At 37.8% G+C, this 21,419-nt stretch overlaps 2 protein-coding genes across 3 annotated transcripts in view; one reads left to right on the top strand and one right to left on the bottom strand.

The window, feature by feature from the left end:
* ctnnal1 (catenin (cadherin-associated protein), alpha-like 1) overlaps positions 1-18,924 on the top strand; it is a 53,675-nt gene extending 34,751 nt beyond the window's left edge. Inside the window, exons 4-19 of one of the 2 annotated variants that reach the window (XM_026257167.1) lie at positions 64-183; positions 3,415-3,504; positions 4,372-4,542; positions 5,278-5,478; positions 8,140-8,226; positions 9,510-9,668; positions 9,981-10,073; positions 11,587-11,737; positions 12,562-12,599; positions 12,683-12,733; positions 13,730-13,884; positions 14,142-14,190; positions 15,391-15,447; positions 16,533-16,652; positions 17,354-17,437; positions 17,576-18,924. In XM_026257167.1, coding sequence (XP_026112952.1) covers positions 64-183; positions 3,415-3,504; positions 4,372-4,542; positions 5,278-5,478; positions 8,140-8,226; positions 9,510-9,668; positions 9,981-10,073; positions 11,587-11,737; positions 12,562-12,599; positions 12,683-12,733; positions 13,730-13,884; positions 14,142-14,190; positions 15,391-15,447; positions 16,533-16,652; positions 17,354-17,437; positions 17,576-17,740 — 1,791 coding nt within the window. In that variant the 3' untranslated portion in view covers positions 17,741-18,924. Of the gene's footprint in view, positions 1-63; positions 184-3,414; positions 3,505-4,371; positions 4,543-5,277; positions 5,479-8,136; positions 8,227-9,509; positions 9,669-9,980; positions 10,074-11,586; positions 11,738-12,561; positions 12,600-12,682; positions 12,734-13,729; positions 13,885-14,141; positions 14,191-15,390; positions 15,448-16,532; positions 16,653-17,353; positions 17,438-17,575 lie in introns of both variants that reach the window. The other variant, XM_026257166.1, reaches the window with a different exon arrangement.
* A 338-nt stretch (positions 18,925-19,262) lies between these two features.
* Positions 19,263-21,358, bottom strand: LOC113091593 (protein Simiate-like). The gene is made up of 6 exons (XM_026257169.1): positions 21,168-21,358; positions 20,905-20,956; positions 20,218-20,347; positions 20,003-20,079; positions 19,846-19,915; positions 19,263-19,739 (listed from the first exon to the last, which is right to left on the bottom strand). The coding sequence occupies exons 1-6, from the start codon at positions 21,232-21,234 to the stop codon at positions 19,608-19,610; spliced, it is 528 nt and encodes a 175-aa protein (XP_026112954.1). The 5' UTR covers positions 21,235-21,358; the 3' UTR covers positions 19,263-19,607.
* Positions 21,359-21,419: the final 61 nt, after the last annotated feature.

The following is a 21,419-nucleotide window of genomic DNA, read 5'->3' as shown; positions in this document are numbered from 1 at the left end:
CAATACATTTTTCGCCCTCAGGGCTGTAGCTGAGAAAGACATGGGCTTTATGTATGTGTGCAGGTGCTGGTTACCCTGGAGCAGCTGGAGAGAGTCAGCACTTTTCAGGAATTTGTCCAAATCTTCAGCCAGTTTGGGAACGAGATGGTAGAGTTTGCCCATCTCACAGGAGACAGACAGAATGTAAGTGGCCTCAGACACACACACAAACACACATATCCCCCGCTCACCTTTCCCTCACTTTACAGATAATCAAACACTGATAAGGACACTTCTTATAACAGATGTGTATAGCCCGTGTAGATATATATGTCGGATGATGGGAGAAGGGGAAGATAATGGAGGGGTTTTAGTTATAAAAACTGAATTGTGTTACACACTGCAGTTTCAATCAGCAGTTCTCAAACCCCACTGATAAAAACCTTTGGGGTAAGACCGCAGTGCAGAACAGATGGCTGGAGCGAAACGCTAGTTGTGCTTTTTAACAGGAATTCAAAATTTTAAGACTCATATCAGAGTGTTTGCAGTGCAGAAACATATGCAGGATCGAGAAATTGAACGTTTTTTATAAATTAATACTAGAATTTTGTTCATTTTCAGTGCTCTGATAATGCCTGCATGTGGTCAAAAGCTGATGCTGATGCTGATTGGGCCCCTTATTCAGCTTTCTGAAGACTGAAAATCTTCATTAATTGCTTTAATTGTGATTCGTTTTAAAGAATGAAAACTACATTTTAATTTAATCATATGGACCACCATAGTCTTTGAGTAATCATTGAAAACAAATCTCTGTATTTTTTATTTTTTACAGATATTCTGAGAAATGTTTAGAAGTGTTAATTTCTTCTTTGTTGTTATGTTGTTTATACTTGTATGTTATAAATGTATACAAATACATTTGAATGCAATTCAGAATATTTCTCTTTAGATTAATACATGTACTCTAACAGTTGGTAGAAAGAAGAAGAACACATTTTTTCAGATAAAATGTATTTACTAAATAGTATAATTTGTCATTTTTTTGTGAAATGTACGGAGCCCCGCACATGACATGCAGGAAAAAGTAGTAGGCTAAATCGTGTGCACGATTTATTAATTAGTTCCCTCAATGTACTAAAACATGCACACTATTGCATTCCCTCGATTTACTAAATCAAATTAAACGGGATAAAGGTGGCCAAAGGGGGGAGGTGTCCAAAATAAACAGGGGATCTGGTGTCCTCGTTGTGCTGCGGGGTTTGTGTGGGTCGGGCAGTGTTCACAGAGGAAGGGTCCAGGTAAGGGGCGCATGCGCTCCCCTCTTCGGTCCGGGGCGCAAGGGGAATCGGGTTCCTCTAGCAGCCCCATCACTCTCATTGGCCATGCCGCTGGCAGGGGATAGACGGCCCGGCATCCTGGCCCGTCGGCCGTGTAAACGGATCACGGGTCTGGCAGCTCACGTCTCTGGTGGCGCGGGAGTCCCTCAACGCACCCTTCCTGGACTCACGAGGACACCAGTGTGCATGCATGGGGAAGAGACTGGTCTCCCGAGGAGAGACGTGTTGGGCTTTTAAACAGCTGCGGTGATGAGGCCCCATTTCCTTCAGGTGTGCCCCATCACACACTGCCAGCCCTAACTCATCCAGCGCCCCTCCTCTCCACTCCAGTCGGGAGCTGGTGAAAGGTGGCAATTTAGGATGGGGTGCCGATGACAATCAGGGAGGAGGCAGCTGACTCGTCACATTCCCCCTCCAAAGCGACATCCCCGTCATCCGGGCGCCACCCACACGGGAGTGCTACCATCCTCAACCAGGCTCCAAACGGTTGGAGTGGGTGGGGCGGGGATTCCTCTCCGGACAGTCCTCCCTCTCGCAGCGCGCCGGAACAGGGACAGAGAAACCGGGTTTTAGTCGACAGCCTCAACCAACCATAGGGTAAAATGACAATAACAGAAGTCACTTACCCCTTTTGTGGCTGGGAGGCTATCCCCGGTTTTCCTCCGTCCCAGTCCGGGTTGCGAGTGACGTCATCAGGTGTTTCCCAACTGTGCTGTCTATGCTCCGCCTTGCCCGCATTCTCCACCACTGTGAGGGTGAAAATGTACATGACACAAGGATCAAGGTGAGTTCCCAGAAGGGTGGATTTTTATTGACAACCGTGAAGGGGAAATAGCCAACGTGAGGGGTTTCCAGTGCTCGGCCTTCTTCTCTCTCTGTGTGGGTCCGTGAAGTGCGTGTCTGGTGAGGGCTGGCGGTCACACGCTCCTGTCTGGAGGAAACACAGAGAAGGATTATTGCCGAGTTTTTGGAGACATCTCTCACCTCTGTGTTCATCGGCGCAGCTTATAAAGCCCATCTTCAATGGGCTGCAGGTGTGACTGCTCAGCCCATAATGAGCAGGTGCAGGTGTGCCTGCTCTGTTTCCAGGGCGATGCTGATGAGAGCTCTCTTATCCCAATTTTTTGGGGTCCTTGAAAATGTGGAAACTCCTAATCAAAAGAGTAGGGTCGGCTATGACTGATGTGGTACTGATTTACATTGCTAACACTACTGTCAATGTAATTTTGGCCCAATATTGGCCATCACGACTGCTCTATCACCCCATGAAGCCATATTGATACAGCAACCATCAGAAACTGGTTTCAGCTGATTTTCCCTGCAGTGCCTGGCCGTGTCTCCTCCTAAGGCCTCCTCCAGAGTTCCATCATGATTAGGAGAGTAGTAATATGAATATGAATGACACTGAGAACTGATAGGAAAGGCGGTCTCGTTTCAGACAGGAAGCATCTGTATGTGTTTGATAATGTTCCACAAACACATCATGTTCCTATCTCTGCAGAGCTTTCCTGCCAATCTGCAGCCTCCATCTTTTCAGTTTTATTCAGAAGAACATAATAACAGATAATCACTTCTCCTTTTGTGAGCCATGGCTCCCAGCCGGGGTGAGAGAGATCAGGTTCCTCTCATTCTCTCCATCATGCACACACACAGTCTGTCAGTCCCAAATCCCTAATGCCTTATGGAGCGTCAAGTGAGCACAGCTCTATTGAGTTATATTCCAGCTCGCCCAGTGTCGATGAAAGGCATTATGTCAGTGCTATCTTTTCCAAGGACCAAATATACCCTTCCTTCTAAGCAAGACCTTGAAAAATGAACACTTAGAAGGAATTCAGTTTTGAAGATCGCCTGACAGCCTGCGTCAGATAGTTAAGATTCAAGTCAAGTGCACTTGATTTGTTGGGTCAAATGAGTTTCATAGGCCCTTCTTAACTGAACTAAATTGATAATACGGTGTAATTCCAACCTTGTTTGTTGCAAGCAAATGATTTATTTTCCCTATAAAGTCATCTGAGGTTAAACCAAAGCTAAGATTTCAGAATACTTGAGGCATTGCGTGTTTTCTCATATTTGTCTTGTGGATTCTTGTTTTCTTCAGGATCTGAAGGATGAAAAGAAACGAGCTCGGATGGCCGCCGCTCGAGCTGTGCTGGAGAAATGCACCATGATGCTCCTCACGGCCTCTAAGGTAGGGCTGTACGTTATATCGAAATATTGCAAATGTAAATATGGCGATAAGCATATTGCAACGTTGTGTGATATCTGAATCATTTTGATAATAGGCTACTTAAATCAAAACACCTGAAGCACTCACAAGCTGCATCTCACACATCTGCACACACACACACACACACAGAGAGAGATGCGTTTCAGAAGGCACCAAACTTGTCCAAAATGATTATTGAATGAGAGCCGTTATGTATGTTCACACTCATAGAATACATAAAAGGATTAATCTGGTAGTCCAAGATCAGGCAGTGGCTCTATATTCAGATATATTTATAGTTTTTTTGTTTTTTTTTCATTTTAATCTAGTAAGAGAAAGAAGTTATTATGAGTAATTATTAAGTAGTAGTTATGTGAAAGTGTTCATCTTGTCTGAAAATGAGGCCTTGACTTCAGCAGAGGAACAGTGACTGCTGAAGTGCTGCATGAATCACGTAAATGCTACAAGGCCAAAGCATTTTTGATGGTAAATCACTTACGAAAAATCACAATAGTATTATTATACTATTTCACCATGGTAATATCATAGTTTCTAGACATGTAGCATGTTACACCATGGTGTCGACGTTCACTGGAGTATGGTGTGCTGTATGGGAATCACATAGCACAATGATTGTTTATTGTCTATGGATGTACCATCATATTACCTTTTGATACCATAGTCTTTTCCATATTTGAGCTTGTCCTCTAAAAAGTTTTTTTTTTTTTTTTTATTCTGAAAAATGTAGAGAAGTGTAATAACATCCTGTTAACATGTCAGATTTTGCACCTGCACTTTTGTTGTTCCTCTGCATTTCGAAGATAATTTTTGTTCCTCTTTGCCTCTCAGACTTGTCTGAGACATCCAGACTGTGAGTCGGCACGGATCAACAAAGAAGCAGTCTTCCAGCGTATGCGTCTGGCCCTGGAGCAAGTCATTGAGATTGTGACTGACACGAGGAGCGGTGGGGAGGCCAAAGCACTTCCTGTCAGCATCTACGCTGGGATTAAAGACTTTAAGGTGCAGGTGTAGGCCAAGGGCACTTGGATGACTGTCTCAATGGATAAAGTTTCTCTTTCAGTGACTTCTTTAAAAAGAAGAAGAAGAAGAAGAAGAAAAAAAGCATTGTTCTACCAGTCAAAAAAATATATGCTTTTGTTCAAAAGTTAATGTCTTTTTTTCTTTTTAAAGAATTTTTTTTTTCATCACAGACACGTTCAATTGGGTTTGGGTTCAAGTTTTTGATTTAAAATAAATCATGTTCTTTTTAACTTTCTATTCAGCGTCTTAGAGTGATTTCTAAAGGATCATGTGACACTAAGGACGAGAGTAATGGCTTCTGAATATTTAGCTTCGCCGTCACAGGAATAAATTACATTTTTAAATATATTACAGTAGAAAACAGTTAATTGAAATTGTAATAATATATTTCACAATATTGCTTTTTTTATCAAATAAATGCAGCCTCGATGAGCTTAAGATATATTCTTTCAAAACCATAAAAAATCTTGCCAACCTGGAACTTCTGAATACAAATTATTGTTGGTACTGAGATAACACGCTTCACTCGTTAAGGTATTCGAAAAAATTTTGAATAAGCAAAAAATATATATTCTGATAGTGATAATTATTTTAATGTTACTGGTGGGCTGAAAAATTTTATATGTAATAAAATATAAAAAATGCAGACATTAGCCAACGACTGGTATTTGATGAATGATAGTCTCACCCGATGGTTGTGTGTTTGTCTTTCAGGTTAAAGTGGAGTGTCTGAGAGACTCTCTGTACTGTGTGTCCTGTGAGGCTGTGGCGGCTCAGCTGGAAGCTCTGGTGGAGAAAACCGAAGACTTTACAGACTCTGCCTACACACGCCATGAGCAGAGAGAGACAATCATACAGCTCTGCCAGATCACACGTCAGGAGACCAAACAGCTCATCAACACATGGAGACACGCGGTAAGAGGGACACATACACTCATTATGGATTGCACTGACTAATCACATTAAGGATTGCACTAGCTGTACGACATTGATTTTGAGTCCTTAACTTGCTCTTATATTCATATCTTCACACATGCTTTTCACTTGGCTTGAACATCTGTCCTTCACGTCTTTGTTGTGCAGTGTGTGAAGGATGTTCTGCATGTCTACCCTCCTGTGGAGTAACTGTTAATGAACCTCACACCCTCACTGTGCCTCCTACATTGGGAAAAATAAGTCTTTGCAGTGCAGATCTATAGGAGTTTATTTTTCCTGCTTCCTGCCTTTGATTTCTTGAATAAGCTATTCATTTGCTGTCATTGTGTCATGATATCTTATATCGTGCAGCAGCATACTTTTCAGACATCTTTTATTGATGCATGATTTGTTCTATGTGTGATACTGTGTACATACATGTTCTTTAACATCAAATAAGGAGTTTGTGCATAGGTAGAGTTGACTCTAAACCTTCTGATGTCTTTAAAACAGTGTTTCTTAATGAGGGAGATAACATTGGGGGGTGTTGGAAGTAATATTTTTTAAATGGGGGAACTGAGATGTTCTCGGGGGGTGAATTTACATCAAACATGTACAGATCCCCTGCTGATTTTGTAAGTTTGCCCTCTTACAAAGAAATTAAGGGTCTCTAATTTTTTTTTAAAATATTTATTTTAATGGACCGAGACAATATCATTCAAAAAAACTAAATTCCAGGAAAGGAAGAACAGACTGAAATCTATTCTGTATAAATTCTCCTGTGTATTTACTCTAAAAAAATTTTTTTTAACCAGTCTCTTTAACCTTTAGGGCAACATGTTAGTCTCTGTAGAGGGTGAAATAATTTACTGTAAAAATTATTATTATTTTTTTTTTAAACAATTTAATGGATCCTTGAATCAAAGTATTTAATTTCTTAAAATTGTAATGACCCCAAACATTTAAAAGGTACTGTAAATATAATAATAGTCCTCATTATAAACACAAAATAATAATCTACTTTATCTTTTCCATTTTATTTTATTTGGGGGTGATAATGGGTAGAGGGGCGCTGGCCCACTGATTTAAACCATAGAGGGATGAGAAGAAAGTAAAGATTCACAAAGATGGAAAACATGAAAAAAATGAATATATGAAAAAAATAAAGAAAAAAATGCATATATTCTCTAATAGTTTAATAGCAGCATTCATTTGAAGGTTGATAACTGACGTGGTATTCATTGCTATATAATGTATGGCTTGTGAAAGAAAAACCCTGTTCAAGGAAAAGATTGACTCACTTCAGTTTTTGACATTGTCTTTCACTGTACATATACAGGAAAATGTCAACATCTTCGCAAAAAAAAAAAAAAAAAAAATGATTTTTGAAATGTTAACTTTTATTATTATGCATTTGTCCAAAGTGACTTCCAATGCTTTAAATTGAATATCCTGGAAATCAAAGCCATGACCTCGACATTACTAGTACCACCATCTCACAAGACACATGGCGAATATGAATAGTAGCCAAAAGATATGAAATAAAAATATGAAATACAGAGTTTCCTCAGTCAGGGAAAACCTAAATGTAAGGTCATTTAAAATGATTCTTTTCCTGGCCTAGAAAAGTCATGGAAATGTACTGTGAAATTTCAGACACTTATTTTTCTTAAATGTAGTTTCTGATTCAACCATTTCCCAGTTTTCATTAGTCTCATGCAGCCAGACGTTTAATGTGTGTTCCTCATCGCCCACTTAGACAGCAAGAGAACCAAAATAATAGTTTAGTGTGGAAATTTGAAAGAGTCTTTTAAAATTATAGACATTATAGTCATAATTCCTGTTCGCCAAAAAGTAATAAATACTGTTGTGTTGCTTCTTGTCCACAAACAGCTAAAAGTGAAATATATGCTTCTGCTTGTAGAATACTAATTGTTAATTTCCAAACCAAACACTGATGCCATCCTTACAAACTTCCAATCTAGTGATTTGTTCATCCTCAGAAGAATCACTCATGGACTCTTTATAAACCGACAGGGTTGGAAATGTCAATTTAAATAAGATTTTTTGAGTGCAACTGTCAATAAACAGACCATGGGCAAGAATTTGCCTCCCTCAAGCACTGCAATTTATTTCTTCTTACTTCTCAACCAGTCCTTGAACGACTATGCACATGCCTCTGCTGTCATCAGCCAAAACTCATTTAGAGACTGTCTTGTTTTTCCATGATAATATCTGGGTTGTTCCCCACTTTACTTGTCCACCATTTCAGTGACAGAAATATCAGTGACAGTGTGTTCACTGAAGTGCAATGACTGTTTAAGTCCCAGTGTGATATCTCAGAGTAAAGCACAAGAAGATGAGCGCGCTTCAAACATTCACACGGCTTTTGTGGCGTTTATGTTGACACCCCATTGTGATCCCGTCTGAAAGCAATCCCACCCACCTGTCTGCCTGTCCTCTGAAGGGAAACCGGTGGATAGAGACCGTCATGTCTTACAAAGTCCATCTTTCAGGTTGCTTGGGGCACTGACGCTTCTGTTGAAACTTGACAGCTCTTCAACATGGATGGCGCATGATCAACTGGTTGAAAATCATTCTCCTTGCAGTGTATTAAATTCCCTTTCTATCTTTGTTACCGTTTCTTTTCCCCTCCAGCAGCAATCGCTTAAAGCCAAAGAGGCCACAGACGAGATGGAGCTCTCTATTTTGAAGACCTGTCAGAGTGTCAGTGATCTCCGGCGAGAGGTGAGATTCTTGTGACAAGCTGTGTGCAGGGAATGAATCCCATGAGTCCACGCATCTAAAACAAAATCAAAATCTTTCTTCAGAGGCGTCCATCCCAGTGTTTCCTGTATCATTATGCTGAATTTACAGTGCCGTGACATATTTAGTCAAGTTGTGAATTTGCATTTGAATTGAATGTCATGAATGTCAATCTGTAGCCACTGTAGTCTGACTCACAAACAAGTGAGTCTTAGAAGTATTTCTTTGGTTGAATGGCTCAGATTCAGGAAATCCTGAGTTATCATTTTATAATGAATCATTCACTGAATACATTAGGTTACTAAATCTGGTTCACTTACTATTCTGCAAGTCAGCTTTCCGGACTTTGAAGATGACATGAAATGAAAGCTGCTTTGTGAAACTTAAAAAAGTGAAAGTGACGTGAAATTCAGCCAAGAATGGTGACCCATACTCGGAATTCATGCTCTGCTTTTTAACCCATCCAAAGTGCACACACACACACTGTGAACACACACCCGGAGCAGTGGTCAGCCATTTATGCTGCTGCGCCCAGGGAGCAGTTGGGGGTTCGATGCCTTGCTCAAGGGCACCTAAGTCATGGTATTGAAGGTGGAGAGAGAACTGTACATGCACTTCCCCCACCCACAATTCCTACCGGCCCGGGACTCGAACTCACAACCTTTCTATTGCGAGTCCGACTCTCTAACCATTAGGCCACGACTTCCTTGTTGACAGCCATTATAGAACGTAAGAGGTTCCACAGTCTCTAGATATATATGCAGAATGTTTTTGGAACATTTTTGTGTACAGACTATGTTGCCAAAATGAACCTAGTTCACATAGATCTGCAAACATGACTAAAAAGGCTATTTTATACATGCCAGGCCAGCAGTTTGTAATTAAACTTGCACATGCCTATAGACTGAACATATAATATGCATGCACATGACACTACAGTTTACATAAATTCACATTTTAGTATTTTGCATGTAGACAATAATTATTTACAAAAACTTGCACTTTGAAACCCAATTTCAAGCACCCAAAGCGCTATTGTCATTATGAAGTGAATGAACAAAAAAGTTGTATATTTTTACCTAGTTGAAAACGATGTCGTGTAAATGCCCCATCAGTACAGTTGCTCACCGGTTGTTCATACACTTCATATGATTCATATTGCTCATTTTGCTTGTAACAAATAAAAACATTGAAGTATGTTGCTGGAACAATATTGTCTTGTTTTGCATGGAATTAATACCAATACTTGGGGAATTTTGGTTCAGCTTCATAGGGTAGCGGTGGGAAGGGCCACTGAGCTGCTGAAGCTGCATTCAGATCATCTGGTGCTGCAGGCCCTGAAGGCCTCCGGTGGGGATGGAAACCTGGAGGCCGTGGCTGATTATGCCGGCACACTGACTGAACACAAAGAGCAACTGGTGGAGGTGAGCGGCTCAATTTAATATTATTAGTTCTGACAAAGATACCAATGTGACCGCAGGGCCAATTTACACCACTGTTGAATATTGACACAATAATACAAAATTAAATTATAAACTCATTATTATTCACTAACCTCAATGTTAATATGGGAATGATTATACTTATTATATTCCATTATATGTGCATTCAGCTGCTTATTGTCAGATTGATGCATCTTGGTGCGTTTAATAATACCTTTATAGTATAATCTTCTAAAGTGTTTGATTTGTACTGTAGGGTTAACTTCAATGTGGTGCTGTTCATTCTGATTTCAGACTTGTCGTTTGCTCTGCCACGTTTCGGGGACCGAGCCTCTAGAGATCACCTGCATTCACGCTGAAGAAACTTTCCGTGTCATTGGTCCGCAGGTAAACAGAGAGAGGTTGTCTGTTATTAGAGTAGAAGTCTGGCGTCTTAACCTTTGTTGTCAAGGCTTTCAGAGACTTACACAATATAGATTTTGTTAATAAAAGAACTGAAGTTTGTTATCCGCTTCAGTTAGTGCTTATTTTTCAAAAATCGCCAATGCTTATTTGACACATCTTGCACTGTTGTTGTTGACTTTGCAGCTCTGATTGCGTAAAAAAAAAAACCCAGCAGAGGCAAACACACAGACAGGCATAAAATAGCAAGAAAATGCAATTAAATGCATTTTCAGCCAGATGAAAAAAACAAATCATGCATCGAAATCATCTTTGAGGTTCAAGTCTTGCTTGTTTTCTTTTTCAATACAAACAGTAGTTAACATATAAAATGAAAAAGAAAAGGTAAGATTGGGGCAATACGCAGAATGTAATATTTAACCGAGTATATTTGCAGGGTATTTCATCAGCATGCTTCATTAGCATATCTGATTGCATGCAGGAAAGAGCGTTCTTAGAAAGGGCAACCTCACCTCACCAGCCAATAACGATGAGGCCCTAAGATCAGGCAGCCAATAAGAGCACAGCGGGTGAGCGGCAGCTTCAGGGGTGCATGATAATGAGTTGCTTTATTAGTAATTCCAAAAGCTGAATTCGCACCCTCAGCGGAGACAAGCTCTGTTTCGTTGTGTTTGTTTTTTGAAACATCCTCCCAGTAAGCTGTAAATCATGATTATGCAGTTGCTGACAGAGTTAGATGGTGCATTTTTGATGTGGGACACGGAAAGAAACCAGCGATGAATATTGATATTCAGATGTTGCACCAGAGTCGAATTATGCAATCACATCAAAAATTACACTACACTAAGGTTTTTGAAAGAAGACTCTAATGCTCACCAAGGCTCCAAGGCTCCATTTATTTTATGAAAAATACAGGAAAACAGTAATATTACAATTTAAACTAACTGTTTTCTATTTGAATATATTTAAAAATGTAACTTATTCCTCTGAATTTTCGGCAACTGTTACTTCAGGCAAGTTTATATCTATATATTTGTATTTATTATTGTGCGTTATTATGTGTGTGTGTGTGTGTGTGTGTGTTTGTGAGTATATATATATATATATATATATATATATATATATATATATATGTATATATATATATATATATATATATATATATATATATATATATATATATATATATATATATATATATGTATATATGTATATGTGTGTGTGTGTGTGTTTATGTGTATATATATATATATGTGTAAATATTTTTTAATATTATAATGTATTGTTACATGTATTAATGTGCGGTTACATTTGATAATCCATTAATAAATGTTTGATAATAGATTTAATTATCCATCTTTGCAAAATAAAAGTACTGATTTAAAAAAATAATAATAATCAGACTGACCTGAACTTGAACGGTCTTGTATTTAAAATCTAGTTAAAAATCATTCGAAAAAAGGTTAAAAAAGTGTTTCCTCACAATGTGTCCTCTCAGATCATCTCAGCAGCACAGACCCTTGCTCTGCACCCCACCAGCAAGATTGCCAAAGAAAATCTGGATGTGTTTTGCGAGGCCTGGGAGTCCCAGCTGTGTGACATGGCCATCCTCCTGAAGGAGATCAACGATGTGTTCGAGGGCCGCAGAGGTGCGTTAATAAAGCCGTTCAGTCATGACATCAAATTGTAGGCCGACTTTTAGGACTACAAACTCAAACCCAATACATGAAAGGCGTTTATGTATTGTATGATATTTGCATTAACCACAGTACATACAACAAAACTGTAATCTGGATTTCATGGGTGCTTTGAATGCATCAGTAGCTGTTATTTTCAGGTGCACAAAATTCATTTGTTCATGGCTATAGGCAGATAACAGTATTTAAAGGTCTTTTTCCTCGCGGCCAGATTGCAATCTTTTCCAGCCGCTAAAGATGTGCGGCTTTGACATTTACACTGCATCCACATCCCTCACATGAGATAATTGAATAGAGGCTGGATAAATCTCTGTGGGCAAGGTTAAGGGTGCATTATAGTGGCCCCAGTGAGATTACAGGGCTGTGAAAGTCTTTTCCCTCATCTGTATTTGGACATAGTGCTCAAGGATGTATTTGAGCGATAGCGGCTCTTCCGGGTGAAACTGTGGTTTTTTCACACAGTTCATAAAGATCTTTATGTGGCAACGATATTTGTCTGAAGGAAGGCATCAGTAACATGACAGAAACCCGGCGGCTGGGGAGATGTTTTTGTTCCAGATGAGAGGCTCCCAGTCATCATCATTGCCAACTGAGATACTTCCCAAAACAAACTGTCATCCCCCAAGATCCTGCCTTTGTTTCTGTTCATCCACATCATTATCCACAGCCATTTTCAGGCTAGACATGTATTTGAGCCAAGTGTTATATTTTGGAGGGTACTGTATGTAAATGTGAATGTTTTTTTGGTTGTAATACTTACAATTTCTTCGTTTTAGGTGATAAGAAAACATATTTGTCTCTGCCCAGGCCAGGGGTAAGTCTTACACACAATTTTTTTATAGATTTTTTCTTACCATATCATATCTTACAATATTTACTGCTTCATCTCTTGTCTAGAAACATTCTGTCAGCCTAAAGACAGTCAAGGCTGCCAAACTTGACGCTGAGGTACAATTTCTCCTGATAAAACATTATGTACGGACAAGTTAATGAACGAGTAATGGCATTTTTTATCTGTCAGTTTGAAAAGACACGGCTGAATATTTTTCTTCATGTTCTATTCTTTACCTTATTTGTAATTCTTCGTCCTAAAAATTAAATAGATGTTTGCCATTACATTTCCATATGTAGATTACAATATTTGCATTTTTAGTCCATGACCCCCAAAACCTAATCATGTTTGAGATAAAGTCTGTAATGAACAGGACTTGACAAAACACAAGCTACAATTCAAGTTTATTAGGATTTAAAGAAATAAAATGAACAACTGATCAGCCTAAGTGTGATGGAACTCGTTGATTTAGTTTTATTTATTAATTAAAAATCATTTGAAAGTCTAAACCTCAAACGACTGCATATATAACACATTTAGAGCATGTTTAGTCTTACTAGATGATTTATTATTAGTGTTAGTATTATTTTCATATTATTTCTATATATACTATTATAGTATTAGTTAATATTTTAAAATAGCTTTTATTTTTATATTTTCAGTTTTAACTTTAATTGTTAAATTAATTTAATTGTTAATTGTTTGTTATGTGCTATTGTCATTTTTTAACTTTTTTTAATATTTATATTTACAGTTCCTTAATTTATTTTATTTCAGTTTTAGTTTTACAAATTGTAATACCTTATTTCAATTAGTTGGCAAGATTTTCCATCTAATAATTATAATTTTATTTTATTTCAACACTCTCATATACAGAAATTTTTTTAAACAGGTTAATTATTTTAGTGTGGGAATGTTTTAAAGCTTGTAATTGCTATGTACCAGATGCATTATTATTTAGTATTTTATAATATGGTGAGCAGTGGAAAATTCTCTGTTAACGTAACCTCTGAAAAACATATTTATATAACCATTATGTAATTTGTCAGTATTCATTTCAACTGAATGTATCCTTGTGGCCATGATCTGAAGAGTCATGTTCATTTATAAAGGAGCAAACCAGCATCGCTAAGCTGGGGCTGGAACTGTGTCTCCTGACCTCAGATGTGGACTCAGAGGTGGAGCGCTGGGATGAGCAGGACCACCAGATGGTTCGACTGTGTCAGATCACATCCAGCATGGCCTATTCCATGTACCTCTTCACCAGGTAACTCCCTGGAGAAACCTTTTCATAAAATTCATAGTCCATTTATCAGATTATCAGATTGGTTCGAGTAGGGTTTTATTACACAGGAAATGAAGGACAGCATGCTGGAAAGTTTAAGCTTTATGAAAAATGTCTGTTCAGAAAAACAAAACCATGTTGTTGTTTATCTGCACTTTCTGTCAACCTACACTATCGGGTTTATGGATCTTCTAAGGATGTTTCATTAACTCTCTGCTGTTTTGCCATCTGTGATTAAGGGGGGAAGGCCTACTGAAGACAACTTTGGATCTATTCCACCAGGCTGAGGTACGCCAGTATTCATTCTCTCTCATAGGTTTTTTAATTGAATCTGTTCGAGGTGCCATTAAGAGCAATGAATCCCCTGGAAAGATGGATCAATATATTATTAAAAGGGCCAGCTGTCATTTGTGGGATACTGTGATCCAGAGCAGGATGTGTCTGTGAATGGGAAGGAAATGCTGATTAGACAGTGTGTCGTTCTATTAGTAGGGCACACTGGCCTCCACCCAAACACAGGCTGTTATCTGACAGAGCAAGCTTACCTGCTCAGCGTCACAGCAGAACAGCACAGCAACGTTCCTTTAATATGTCTACACACCTCCTCTTTCTGACCTATTTTGATTTCACTGCATTGACTTCATGTTGCAATTCCCACAATTTTAGTTTCCCTCTGGCGGGAGATGTTGCAAATATTGCAAGTATTGTAATAATCGTTCTTATTCTATGAGAATATGAGTTTTATAATGATATAACAGAGTAATACGTTTTATCATAATAATAATAACACAGATAAGCAATATCATTGCAATCAAGATTTTGCAGCTGATGAATGATGAAACACATTGACAGCCAATCATAATTAATTAACAGATGACAAAACTGCTGCATGTGCTAATAATAAACTGAGCAATATCGTTCTTGGTGTTCTGTATGTAGAATAAACTTAGGGTGACCTTGCATCCACTTTTCCCCCGAACATGCCCTGGCTGGGATTTTTAAAAATTGTTTAAAATGTCTGGGTTTTGGCTTTGTTTTCCAATTGACATGACTTTACATATTTTCTGTAAGTGTTTTTTTTTGTATCACTCTGACGTTTCTCTGTAGATCCCACCTTCTCACATGCCCTGATTGGTTGATTATATACAATGGCTGCACGCTATTGGTCAAACTACTTCAGTAATTACCTTCAGCAGTTATGAAAACAATAGGTAAACAAAGCCAAAACTCACCCATTTTAGGCAATTCAGAAATCCCAGCCAGGATATGTCCAGGAAAAACATTTGTTTTTCTTACTTCAATGCAAATAATAATAATAAAAAAAAGAAAAAAAAAAAAAAAAATATATATATATATATATATATCTTGATGCACCTTAAACTAGTTTTTGTGATTATAATCACAGTATTTCATAACCCTGCTAAATTAAACTTGTGTAATATTCACTCTGGGAAAGAGTAAGGCCTTACATTATGGAATGTTTTCTAGGTGTTGTCAGACCAAGGTCTCCAGCTGTGCCACATCCTCCACTCTCTCTCCACACAGGTAATGCTCCCACATGCCCACCAGGCCCTTATTTAACACAGTTTAATTAGACATCTGTAAATAAAGGACTGTAATGACTGCCATCCATCTTATTGGGGGACCACAGAGACGTGGATCAGTGTTACTTAACCCTCCTCCGGCTGGGGCGGACAGGGGCCACTCATCCATAATCACAGAGCCTGACACACGTGGTACCCTGCATGGTTTGATTAATTATCTCAAACATGCCTGACCCACAATGCATTTCCCCAGCTGTAAGCAGAGTACAGCTAAATCAAATTGCTTGAATCCATTTATTTACCCATCAGTTCAAATTCAGCAGTTACCTCACTTTGGTAAACCTATAATGTAGTTTTTGGTGAAAGTGTCAATTAGGGCTATTAGATTTGTTTAATTTGTCCTTGCCACAGGAAATCCTGTAAGGGTCGTAGAAAGGAAAGCAATGCTATGTGCATAAAAAACTAAATGCCACAATATAATACTCTCTCTCTGTGTGTTTGTGTATATATATGCATGTATGTGTGTATGTCTGTGTGTGTGTGTGTGTGTGTGTGTGTGTATATATATATATCAGTAATTTATAATGTTTTTTTTAAGTAAGTATTTTATTCTCACAGTAATTTCAGTTTAAAATAACTGTTATATTTTAATATATCTTAAAATGTAATTTATTCCTGTGAATTTTCTGCATCATTAATTCAGTCTTCATTGCCAGATGAAAGCATATGCTGATTTAGTGCTCAAGAAACTTGTCTTATTCTTATCAATGTTGAAAACCGCTTTTGCTGCTTAATATTTAGACATATAGGTATTTAATGAAAAAGTAACTTTTCAAGCAAAATAAAGCCACTTCCACAATTGTAGTTTATTACCTTGTTTTCTTGAATAAAAAAATTGTCAAGTGTCCTATACAGCCTATGTCATGTTTATATTAGAAAATTTTTAACGAACATAATAAAAAATGATGTCTAATCTAGAAAACAAGTCTTCAAGCAAAAGAGCTGCTGTGTTGCGGTTTGTTTAGAGTTCCCATCTCTCAAGTGTTCTGCTTTAAATGCTAAGGCCACATGTTGTGTCTGTTATAGCTGCTGGATGAAGACAGAATCCTTGTTCTGTCTGAGACAGAGAAGCTGTCAGACGCATGTCAACAGCTGCAGGTCTGTGCCAAGACTCCGGTTCAGGGCAAGAGTGCCATCTTTCAGAAGGTAATGCAGTATAACAGCTACAGACTCTTCTTGTACATCAGTGAATGGAGCAGATAAGACAGAGTAGAGGTTTTTGCTTGTTTGACTTGACCGTTGAATCCAATAATGCACTATAATTCATCATTTAGAATCTGAGGACATCAAATGATATAGATTCATCTTAATTTCAGAAATTTAAAGAGAACAATATGAACTAACGTTGAAAATCACAGGTTACTGCCACATGTGATTAGATAATAGATCTGTTTCTCCTGCAAAGACACTGACCTTACTCTATTTCCTGACTCCATTTAACCTGATTAAATGGCATGCTGTCCAGGGTCATCCTTCTGTTCTGATAAAGCAAAGGTCACAGCCAGAGGCAGGTTTAAATAGGTTTATAGAGGCTGTGTTCGTGTCGTGGCTGTGGAACCAAGAAAACGATCTCCGGATAAAACAAGCTTAATCAGGATCTCCCAGCATTGTCTTCTGGAGCCCTCGCACAGTTTCCAAGCATATTATTTCACAAAAACCAATTATATCTGAACCAGTCTGTTCTACAAATCACCTGTCAGAAATGTGTAGATTGTTGTCGCTGCGAAATGACAGCTTGACCGAAATGTGGGCCCAAACAAGCATCCGCAAGGTATACTTGTAAACAAAACAGTATTTTGGGTAGTTTGGTCAGCTAATGATCCATCTGTTTTTCTTGTCTCGGTCAGGTTGACTCATCCATACAGAATGCAAAAGACATCTTGACAGTGGTGGTCTATTTACTGCCCATCTGTAATAAACTCATCAGAAAGGTAAGTAGCAACATGATGTGATCTAGTTTAACTTTTTAATTGTATCCAAATAGGTTGATATTATATATTAAATTGAGCTCGCTTTTTAACTCTATTTTATATGTTTTATTAAACTCTATCTTCTACCTTTAATTCCAGTGTAAATCAGAATGCAGCTGTGTGGCTTCGCCTCAGCACAGGAGGGAGAAGCGGCTGAACACGACCGTCAGCGAGGAAACCCTGAATGGCAAAGGCTCCAACGGCTTTGGGGTCAAATCCCTTGAGCAGCACATGGCCAGTTTATCATTCCTGGAGAGCAAATAGCTCTGAAAACCAAAGGCGCTTCTGCCTGTTCTCACACACACGGTGCAATGCACTCGCTCACGACGTGCCATTCTTTGTGCTTCTGCCCATTCGCTTTGTGGTGTACAGTCGTGTTAGCATTACCAGCCTCGTTCCAGATACCAAAATATGTTGAGGGAAAAACCCCTTCACTGATTGCATGTGTTCAAGTCATCATGCAACTCTTTCAAGTGTAACGGCTGGTAAAAAAGCTATGGTTTTAACCGAAACCATATTCAGCTGCGTCTCTCGTGATTAGCCAACACTGAGGTGTACAGGATAAATGTTTTGATGCAAAAAAAAAAAACTCTGCACACTGTATTTAACAAAACTGCCTCATGTACAATGCCAAATATATCCAGTTTTAATCATCTTTCTACACTGGTCTAGCCACAGGGCAGTCTGCTCAATGCTGAAGGAAAATCAGTGACTTTGGACATTAGTATGAGAAATCAGCATCTTGATTCTGTTTGAGAGTACTTTCCAAAGAGGCATTTGTGAAGGACGATAATGAAAGAGACCGTTCCTTTTAAAGGGGTAGTTCACCCAAAAATGAAAATTCTGTTATCGTTAGTTTACCCTCATGTCATTTCAAGCCAGTATGACTTGATACCAGGTTTTGAAGTCTCAAAAAACTCCTTTCATTATATGGACAAAAATATTTCAAAACAGCATATTGTATGTTCCATAGAAAATGATACAGGTTTGGAATGACATGAGGGCAAGCAATTAATGACATGATTTTCATTTTCAGGCGAACTGTGCCTTTAAATGAACTTTTGTAGGAGTGAGAGTCTTGTAATAGTATTGACTGCCTTGTAGGTCACTGTGATTTGTATTTTGACTTCCGTTCTAACAATGTAAGTCAAGCTTTGGTACATTATTCTAAAAGGTTAGAGTAAAACAGTATATAAATCAATAGTTTAAGCTGTCGTGTACTGAAGTGCAACTTTTTAATATGGCACAGATTAAAAGGCTCTTCAGAATTGGGTTTCCATTCACACACCAATTCTAGTTGATCCTTTGCTAAAATGTTCCTCTGATTTATACTAAGTCAGTCAAACCATACGCTTTAGAGATGATTGTGCAGCTAGGACATAAAGTTGTATTAGTGTTGGACCATTGAATGAAAAAGAAAATCGAAATATACATTATTTTTCTTAATATATTTATGTCCGAGTGATTTATTTATGCACAAAACATGACATGCTTATTCACTTTTAAACATTTCTCCAAACTAACGCCACATTCTTCTCTTCAGTTAACACATTTATTAAAGCACATCCTAACATCAAGACTATTGAAATGTTTTCTGTTGGATATATGTTCAGCTATATTGAAAACACATTTACATACACCACTGTGAGTGCAAGTTTTGTGTCAATACTTTTTTTTTGTATATGTAAATATTTGTAATTTGTGCAATCGGTTTGGAAAAATTTGAGAGCACTGATCTTAGTTTGTGTAAAATAAATTGCATCAATAAAAACATAACTAACATGAGCCAGTTGAAAATGCTCAGAAGGGAGCTGTTCCTTTATTTAGCATTTACTCAAACTATAATAATCTCCAAATCGTTAGGGCTATAAGCAGTTATACAGCAGCTGGAAGGGAAATAATGTGTCTGCAAGGACGCAGACCTGGTAATTCTCAAATTAAAACTGTTTTAATGAAACAATAAAATAAACAATACACATGACACTGGCATTATGTATCTCATGAACAGTGGTCAAACAAAATGCACTCCAGTGAAATCCAAGACTGTTCTGGATCCAGCAGACAAGTCTTCATTTTCTCAAGATGTTTTTTTGAAATGTAAGTGGCAGCAGCTTCAAAGTGTAAGTTGATGTCAGCAAGGCTTTTGTTGGATTCTTTTCGTCAGAACCTCTTCGTATTGTTCTCTGGTCAGAAGGCCTTCAGTGACACTCTTACTCTCTTCAAATTTAGGTAATATAACGGCAATGTATCCCTCTGTGGAAGGCTGTGCCAAAAAAAAAAAAGAATGCAAAATTCAAACGTGGTCTTAAATTTGGAAAAGTTTAAAAGGTGATTTTCCATTATATTTTTTAAGCTGTACTATAAGTCACCTTTTCTAATAACAGATCTGGCTTGTTCAGAATGGCTTCATTTACTTCTAGGAGACGTCCTCTGATACAGCTGGGGAAATATTGTTTGAATTGACATCATTTTCAGATTAGAGTAATTGAATGTTACGTATATCCAGCGGCAGTCTGTGTAACTGACCTGAATATAGTGTACTCCTGTTCATCTGTGCACGTTATTCTACACAGTGGAGCAAACTCCGTCAGGAACTGACCACCCTGCAGAATAAATGATGCTTACTGACGATGTTCAGGGAAAGTGTGAATTAAGATATACAAGTAATTAACCACCACAATCATTCATGTATTGACTGATGCACTGACAGTGTGAAAATCAGTCGAGGCAAAAGTACTCACTCGCTTTGACTTTCCAGACACCTTGTTCTTCAGACGACTGCATCCATCACTGATCTGGTAGTTTATGTTTTTGATTTTTCGTCCGTTCTGAAGGATAGGATGAGACTCCGCAAGTGTGATGACGCATATCCTCATAAGAAGAAAAACAAGAGTTTAGAGATGAGTATAGATGGCTGCTTATCACTTTTGACCCTGTGGACTTTTAGAAATTAAACAAAAGTGCCAATACATTTCATCTTGAACTTTTGCATTGTGGTGTCATTTAAAAATATATCTCAGATTATAGACTGTGTACAATTGTGTAGCAGATGTAAAACTGTATAAGAACAATTTCAGACAATTTACATACATGGTTGGTTTAGATAATTGTAGATTAAAATATGTTGTAGTATCTTTATAAAATGTAGGACTTTAAAATAAGAATTGAAAGTCTGGATTTGGGATTTATGTACCGATTAAAATCTAATCTATACATAAAATGCATTTGAAAAGTTTCTGATATAGTGATACGAATATCACTATAACAAACTTTTCAATCACATATACGTATATATATATACGTATATATGACGTTAATATCTGCTAATTTAAATAAGTTAACCTTGCAAAAGTGTACGTAGTTTAAGAAACACTTTACACAAAATTACAAAGTATAACGAATATATATAGAGAATATAATATATTTACCTGTTGGAGTGCTGTAAAATGCAGTAATCCTCACATGATTTTCCCTTTAGATCTACGTAAGTATTTACACCAAATAGCATTATAATCAATTAATCAACCAATTCATCTGGAAATATATATATATATATATATATATATATATATATATATATATATATATATATATATATATATATATATATATATATATATAAACGCTGATCTAAACATCCATTGACTTAAAGTAAAAAAGGACTACTGATCAGATTCAGGGCATACGTTACCAGTTCTATACCAGCGCGTGAAATATCGATCGATCACCGATGGGGCTTTCTTTTCACTGTCTTCCATGTCAACATCCACCGCTTAAAACAGCGCTTATGTCAAAAAAAGACAAATAAAACTTTAGAGAGGCTGATACAGTCTAGTCAAATCTAAACAGTGATGTTTGAAGCCGGACGACAAATCAAGTTACACACGCACACACAAACGTCTGTTTTGAATTTACATCCGGTTACTCTGTGACGTCTGTGTCT

Source organism: Carassius auratus, unplaced genomic scaffold (assembly GCF_003368295.1).
Source record: "Carassius auratus strain Wakin unplaced genomic scaffold, ASM336829v1 scaf_tig00214237, whole genome shotgun sequence".
NCBI classification, from domain to species: Eukaryota; Metazoa; Chordata; class Actinopteri; order Cypriniformes; family Cyprinidae; genus Carassius; species Carassius auratus.
Note: the sequence above shows the minus strand (reverse complement) of the source record. Positions and strands in the feature narration are given on the sequence as shown.

Coding starts and splice junctions, on each gene's coding strand:
- LOC113091593 (XM_026257169.1), bottom strand. CDS start 21,234: ATGGAAGACAGTGAAAAGAAAGCCCCATCGGTGATCGATCGATATTTC. Junction 20,957..21,167: donor CACGCGCTGGTATAGAACTG/GTAACGTATGCC, acceptor ATACTTACGTAG/ATCTAAAGGGAAAATCATGT. Junction 20,080..20,217: donor TGTCTGGAAAGTCAAAGCGA/GTGAGTACTTTT, acceptor TTTATTCTGCAG/GGTGGTCAGTTCCTGACGGA.